At 34.5% G+C, this 8,128-nt stretch overlaps 1 protein-coding gene across 1 annotated transcript in view; it reads left to right on the top strand.

The window, feature by feature from the left end:
- Positions 1-731: 731 nt before the first annotated feature.
- Smp_170760 (putative bromodomain containing protein) overlaps positions 732-8,128 on the top strand; it is a gene marked incomplete at both ends in the record, with an annotated part of 55,526 nt that continues 48,129 nt past the window's right edge. The window contains 4 exons of the mRNA XM_018793844.1: positions 732-1,200; positions 3,579-4,208; positions 4,643-4,833; positions 7,012-7,284. Of these exons, the coding sequence (XP_018648315.1) occupies positions 732-1,200; positions 3,579-4,208; positions 4,643-4,833; positions 7,012-7,284 (1,563 nt within the window). The remainder of the gene's footprint in view (positions 1,201-3,578; positions 4,209-4,642; positions 4,834-7,011; positions 7,285-8,128) is intronic.

The following is an 8,128-nucleotide window of genomic DNA, read 5'->3' as shown; positions in this document are numbered from 1 at the left end:
ATCACCACACAATATTGCAGATTGATTGATATAGACCACTGGATTCCAACCCCCTTTTCTGAAGTTTAATGGCTCAGAGATAGACCTGAAGGATCTAGTTTTGATCCTCGGTCAGTGCATCATGCAAACTATTATCTTTGTTGCTATAAAGCATTAATTCATAAAAAGGAGCATCACTTTTCAAAAACAAACGTTACATGATATTTTCTTCGTCACTGTTTTGATAAATAATGTTTATCTAAAGCGAAAAAGACGAATGTGGCGAGTAAAAAGAACATACTAGAAAACGAAATATGCTACTAAAACACACGACAGATTATAACTACGTGAACACCAACACTAGTTTGGTCAGTAAGGAGTACTTTAAATATCGGCGGGGTATTTTACTCCACTGTGGTTAAGCTCTTAGACTATTTTAAGTTCTAATTTCGTTCAAACTGGAAACTTTTTAAAATCTAATGAACTTGTCTTAAACGAGCTTGTATAGAACTAATTCAACGAAACGAAAAGTAATAACAGTAGTGGTAAAAGTTGTCCAGGAAAATAAGACGTTTAAATCATTAGAAAAGTATTCTTCCAGATAAACATGGAAATATATTGTAACTAGTAAACAGTGAAAAGTATTTTTCGTATGCTGTTCAGTTCGCCATGATTTTCATATATTTGCTTACCCCTGTGTCCATTTCAATTTCATTCATTTCAGAAGAAACTGAACAACTTTGTAAAAAAATATGTCATCTATTTCGAATAAACATACTTCATCTGGTAGGGATGCTGACAAATCTACTTCAAATGATAAAAACTGTGCATCATTTGAACTACCATTTATGTCTGCTCAGACTTCAACATTATTAAATGGTAATACACCATGTGTAAATCCATCTCTATCTTACTTAAATGGTTTGAACTATTGGTCGCAGAAATCATTTCCTAACACAGAATTACCTAGCTTTCCAACGAATACTAGTTTCCTTCCTTATCTCGATGACCAACAAAAATTGCAACAACTTCAAATGCAACTTTTATTAATGGAACAGAATGGTAAAGAACCACAATCAGTCACGAAAGAACATCGAATGTTTGGTAATAAAATGGAATATTTAAGTGGAACCAATTCCAATGTTCCAAGTCATAATATTCTTAGTGGTACACAGAACATGAATATATGGAATAATCTAAGGATGCTACCGGAAATGCTTGGTAAGTTACACTTTTATTTTTAAGTATCCAAACATAAATAAATATGTGTAGAATGTTTCATCTCCAAATTATCTAGTTGATCAGTGGATCAGTTGAAGTTAGACATTAACACCGTTGGATGCCAGCTCAGTGGTCTATCGGTTAAGGGCTTCGGCTCGAGACTGGTAGGTCCTGGGTTCGAATCTCGCGAGAGCGGGTTCGTGGATGCGCACTGCTGAGGAGTCCCATAATAGGACGAAACGGCCGTCCAGTGTTTCCAGGTTTTCCATGGTTGTCTAGCTTCAATTGACTCATGCTTTCTACTATCTAGTTGATCTTAAAGATTATTCATAGAACTGGTTTTACTTACTGGGTATAGCATATCAAGATGCATAAATTCATGTTGTGTATTCAACCACTTAACATGATAGAGTATTTTAGAAAAAACGGTTTTTAAAGAATATAATTACTTACCATTAAATTGCTGACTTTCATCAAGTACTTTTGTAAATAAATGAAATGTACGGATTCAAATCTTGTTCTAAATGTTCGCTTAACAGAATAATTGAGACATTGACGCACTTCTTCATTCATGTCTATAAACTGAATTACTCAATACAATCTTTTTTAATCTTTACTTTATTTAACTAAATCATTAGTGATAGTCCTAGTTTATCTCATCTTAACCATTTCAAAGTCCCACCCAGTCAAATATACTAAGGACTTCGAGTCCCAGAGTGAACATCAACTCTGAGATGCAGGTACATCCAGCTGACGAGTACCAAATAGAACAAAACGTGCGTCCTGGATTCCACTGCTAGCCACTATCCATCTTTGCTTATAAAGAATGTATTTCTGTTCGGTACAAAGTAGTTTTGCTGATAGTTTGTCATTAATGTCATTATTAGTATCGTTATTATTATTCTTAATTTTGTGTTGTTCACGAAATTGAGAGGACGAAAAGTGAATGTCTGGTGCTTTAACAGGGTTAGTGGATATGAATGATTCACCTAGGGGTGTTGGAAAACTCTGATTCCAAACCAATGATGCACATGGGCTCCAGGATCCTGAAGGAAGGATACGAACCTATTGTTGGTCACTGGGTACCATGAGACGGCATCGCCTAACGTTGCTCCACCGCTTTATGGATTAGACTTTTAGGTCAAAGACATGGAGAGTGGTCCTTTAAGAAAACCACCTGCTTTAGTCTTTTGGCTCACACGCAGTATCCAAGCCCCCGCAAATATCGAATGATTTGTGTGGCACATTTGTATTTAGTGCCTTCTTGTACCAATGTTTATGTGTTTAAATAAATAAATATTACTATTATTAAGATTTTATGCCAAGTTGTAACTGATGAAAGTCTACATCTTTTCCACAACTATTTTCAAGGAATAAAAAATAGGTTAATTGAATTATTCACTGGATTGTTTTTGATTCCTTTCCTACATGATAATAAATGTTAGAATATTAAACTTTGAAATATGAGAAAAGATTTTTAGTTCCGATGTCATATTCTTAAAGCAATTATTATTAATGACGTTGTCTAGAAAACCAAGCGGAAGTGTCATTACTAAGTCATCCAATTTAGAGAATATAACATGAAAATATGAATAATCACATTTATGCCTCTCAGTTTTGTTGTCTAACAGTTCAATAATTTATCAATTGAGACGAGTGATTATAACTAAGTATTTTTACGGATATTTAAATGAGTGGTTAGCTGAGTTTATAAGGATTTATACTTTGCTCTTGTATTGATAGATGTGCTTCATGGAAGGATTACCTCTATCTAATCATATAATCATAAGCATTTATTAAAGTTGGATAGTGGTTAGTAACATTTCGAGTCTCAATGTTTATATCAACATTGGGATGCAGGTAACTCCAGCTGATGAGTCTCAAACAGGATGAAGCACGTGTCATTGTTTCCTTACTTACTTACTTACGTCTGTTACCCCTCGTGGAGGAGCATAGGCCGCTCACCAGTTTTCTCCATTCAACTCTGTCCTGGGCAATCCTTTCCAGTTCTTTCCAGTTAACATTCATCCTTTTCATATCTGCTTCTATTTCCCGGTGTAATGCGTTCTTTGGCCTTCCTCTTTTCCGCTTCCCTTCCGTATTCCAAGTTAGGGATTGCCTTGTAATGCACATTGGTGATTTCCTTAATGTATGTCCGATCCAATTCCAACGTCTTTTCCTAATTTCCTCTTCAGCTGGAAGCTGGTTTGTCCTCTCCCATAAAACGCTGTTGCTGATAGTATCCGGCCAATGGAATACTCAATATTTACCCTTAACAATGTTTTATTTAGTTGTCACCCTATTATTTGTTTTTAATAAATAGATACTATTTTCACCTAGAAATCATATGAACTAGATTTAACTCATTTTCTTTACAGCTTACACTAATCCAATGATCAAAGAAACTCAAAATACATCTAGTGGATTAAGTATTCAAGATATACAACAATTAGCATTTTTAAATCAAATATATAGTCAGTTGAATACAGGACAATCCGGTTCATTTAATGTTAATTCTATATCTCAGTCTAATACATTAGTTACAGATGTACCAAGTATTAATATTCCTGGAAATTATCGTACGACTACAATTCCTTCACAAGATGTCTCTTTGACAGATTTGAGTTCTAAATCGAATCAATCAACTCATTTTACAAATAATGATAATTCACTTTTAGCTGGTCAAATATTCAATAGTTTTTGTAATCTACAAGCAGAAAACCAAAAACAACGACAAAATAATATATATATTTCAGATAACCTTTCTGACACATTGAAGTATTCAAATCCAGTGCCTCTTAATAGTACAACACCCAGTAATGAATTATATTGTTCTTCTGGATCAGTTGATCCAATGATGTTAAATACCTCTGTTCCTGCATCAAATAATATCACTTCACTTAATGATAAACCTGGTATTTCTTCTGCAAATAGTTTAGCCTACGCTCAAGCTTTAATGATGATTATGAATGCTGTGTATGGTAGCTATAAAATTGGCCAAACCTCAGGTAAATTCACTTAATTATAACTTATTTCGAATATAAATCTATTTTAATGATTTTACTATTTATAATAACAATAACGAAGCGTATGTAATTATGTTGAAATGATGAACTGATCCAAATTATACTCTGGATAGCCATTTCGTTCTAGTATGTCATTTCTTGGACAACACATGTTGGAGTCGAACCTCGGACCTTTGGTTCCAGTTCTCGAATGCGGGTTCGTGGAAGCTCACTTCTAAGGTGTTCCATACTAGGACAAAACGGATACCCAGTGCTTTCAGGTTCTCAATGGTTGTCTAAATTACGTCGGTTCATGATTTCAATGACACTGAACAATCTCCACAACCCAATTATTGACATTTGTAAAATTATTCTTGTTTGACTATTCAATTTACCATTGTTTTCTTAAAAAAGTAATTTTATCCATTAATTTACAGTTCAAAATGATCAAACCAGTGGTTTAAATATACCACAGAGTGGTTTATTTAATTATAATACGAATCAACAGTCAATAAATTCGCCTACTGTTACCAGTACACCTTTGAATACAGAACCAAAAGAATCATTCAATGATGTTCTAACATTTCTAGGTCAATGTCTAAATAGTTCTACTAGTTATAATGATAAAGTAAGTTTTAAATGAATTGTTTTTAACGTGATTATCTCTATATTAACTATCAATCAATAAATGGATAGTTTTCCTCAATCTAGCCATATACACACCGAAACACTTTTGTGTCAAATCATAACTTTCTTTTGAGATGGTGGAGAAGATTTGTAGCTCAGGTGGGTGATTTTGATGGAGTTTTGTTCTTTGAGCTGAATAGTTTGGTCGTGGAGCTTTCATCGTCCTTTTGAATGACATCATCAGCACAAACATAACTTTCTCTATAAATTGTTCATGTAACAACTTGTAATGATAGTAGATAAATATAATTGTATAGCTACAACGATTATGAATAATTTGTAATACGTACATTAGTCATTTAGAGTTCGGATCGGATCCATAAGGTATTATCTATGATTGGATTCATATTAAAAGTCATTATAATCTTGTAAATAAAAAAAAATCAATCTATTTATATCTTCTACATACAACTCGATCAAAATTTCAAGTTTCCATAGTTCTAAGGTCTAACCAGGGGAAAAATTGAAATGTAATTATAGTCTAACCTGTCCATGTTTATTCCCTCTCTCTCTCTCCCTCACTCCCTATATACACATATGGTCAAGGTCACTGAACAAACGAATTAGGTTAAGAACAAAATGTTAACTACGGTCAGATTAGACACTTTATAATCTGAACCTTTGAAATATTCACACAAAGACACAAATTTAACCCAACATCATAAAATCAAAGAAAAAAATAAAACCCTAACCAATCCTATGTGATTTAATATAAAACAGATATTTGTTAAACAAAAAAAATTCTCTCTTTTTATGAGATACAAAATTATAATACTGAAATGTCATCACATTAGAATGATTGATAAACATATGAAACTATTCTGTAGATAAATAATAATGATATATATGTAATATCCCAATGAATCAGAGAAGCCACTTCTCTGAAGAAGTGGCTTACACTAAATCACGAAACGTCAGAAAATCTAATTTTTCTACTCATTGGGATATTACAACTATATTGATTTATTTATAACAATCTACCCAATGCTCAATTTATTCAAAATTATCAAATCAAAACTTGGTAATGATATCTATATTCTGCAGATAATTCAATGAATATATTGATGTATCGCAATAGGTGACACTTTACTTTTTTGATAATCGAGTTGATGATCTGATCAATCATTAGGTGAATTAATCTAGAGCGGATCAAATGCAATCCTTAAATTGAAAGCGTGAGTCAATTGAAGCTAGACCACCATGGAAAACCTAGAAGCACTGGACGGCCGTTTCCTCCTATTGTGGGACTCCTCAGCAGTGCGTATCCACGACTTCGCCTCGCGAGATTCGAACCCAGGACCTACCAGTCTCGAGCCGGAGCCCTCAACCGATAGACCACTGAGCTGGCATCCAACGGTGTTAATGTCTAACCTCAACCAATCCACGAAATTGCGCAACCAACTTCCAACCAACTTCATATATTTATTTATTTATTTAAACACATAAATATTGGTACGAAGGGGCACCAAATATATATGCGCAAATCTCATTTGATTTGTGTGGGGGCTGTGATACTGCCCAGGTGCCCAAACTGAAACAGTGGTTTTCTTAGGGGGCCACACCCGGAGGCTTTGACGTAAAGGTCTGATCCACAAGACAGTGGAGCATCTTAAGGAGATGCAGTCTCATGGTAGCCGGTCACCAACAATTGATTCATTTGCCATTTTTTCTCTCAGGATACGTGAGCCCATGTGCACCATTGGTTTGGAATCAAGGTTTCCCAACTCCCGTAGGTGGACTCACCGTGTCCACCGGCCCCGTTAAAGCGTCGGACATTCTCTTTTCATCCTCTCAATTTTGTAAACAACACCCCCTTTGAGAGAAGGCGGTGAGTAGGACTTCCCTGTCAGAGGTTATATGCGCGTGGCCATGTGAGAGCATTTCGAGATGGAGAGCGGACTCTCCCCACTCTCGGCCATACTAGGGCATATATATATATATATCAAATTCTACAGGTAATGCCTTAATATTCCATTGTATTTTCAACACAGTTTGTTGAAGTACATATTATGTTCACTTTCGTTCAGACAGTAAACTTAAAGCGAATAGATAATTTACCCTATTGATAAGTTTTCATCTATATTAAGTTATATTCTTCTGATTTGTGTTTCTTCCTTAGACACTGTCACATCGACAACAGAATACATCTGTGAAACAATCACAACAAGTAACAAATCTCTCATGTTCAAAGCCTTCTACCACAAAAAAGTTATCTGGAAGACAAAGAACGACCAGCAGAAGTCATCAGGTGGATCAACCGACTACATCTACAACAACTCATCGTGGCAGAGGTAGACCACCAAAATTAGCTGGTGTACAATATCAAACTCAAAGTAAACAACAACAGAACAAACGAAATCAATTGACTACTCACAACGATAGACAATCACAGGTTAGTAAGACTGATTACCTACTATCGTATGTTGGTCATATGAAATGAACATAAATCATTTATTTTCTGTAATGAAACTGCTTCATGAAATCCTTGTTTAATAATTAAATAATCTAAGTTATAAACGCTATCCGAATATTCTAAAAAGGTTAATCAATAAGAAATCACAGTCATTCGTAATGTTACTCCTGGGCTATGGATCTGAGTTGGGTAAGTGATGATCACAGAACAAGATTGTACATTATTTGAGTGGTCTGTAGAGAATGCCTTTTAATATCTGACTCTCTAATTTTGTATGGAACTAAGTGACAATTATCACAGTTAGTATACAAAGTTATCCTTCCCACTACATATCAGTATTTTATTGAGTCACTAACAGTAGTTATGCCAACACCGTTACTGTACCTGTCACCTAATCCACATGTCACACTGATTCTCATGGGTCCCAGCATCCAATCAGAATAGCAGAAGTCTTAAGGATTGATCTCAGCACAATTATTATTTCCCATCAGAATTGATGTGCGTATAGTGGTCAGGCAGTTCTACCATGGAATAACATGATCTCAATAAAATGAAGAATACCCTAAAGGAGCAAACAGGTTATAATTATAATTAGTCGTATAAATTAATAAATACAAACTATGTTTCGGCATACTAGATTTAAGTAGTAAGATTGTACAGTTCACCATAACAAGTATGGCATAGAGTATTAAACAGTTTAAATAATACTGATAATAAACAAGCAAAGATTGATTTGAAAATCATCGCCCCAACTCCTTTGTTAGTAATGAAAAAAAAGTGAGTTGATGATTTTTTTCCAGAGAAAACAAACCACTATATCAGC

This window comes from Schistosoma mansoni, chromosome 1, assembly GCF_000237925.1.
Source record: "Schistosoma mansoni strain Puerto Rico chromosome 1, complete genome".
Lineage (NCBI taxonomy): Eukaryota > Metazoa > Platyhelminthes > Trematoda > Strigeidida > Schistosomatidae > Schistosoma > Schistosoma mansoni.
The sequence above is the reverse complement of the archived record's forward strand: the minus strand, read 5'-3'. Positions and strand labels throughout refer to the sequence as shown.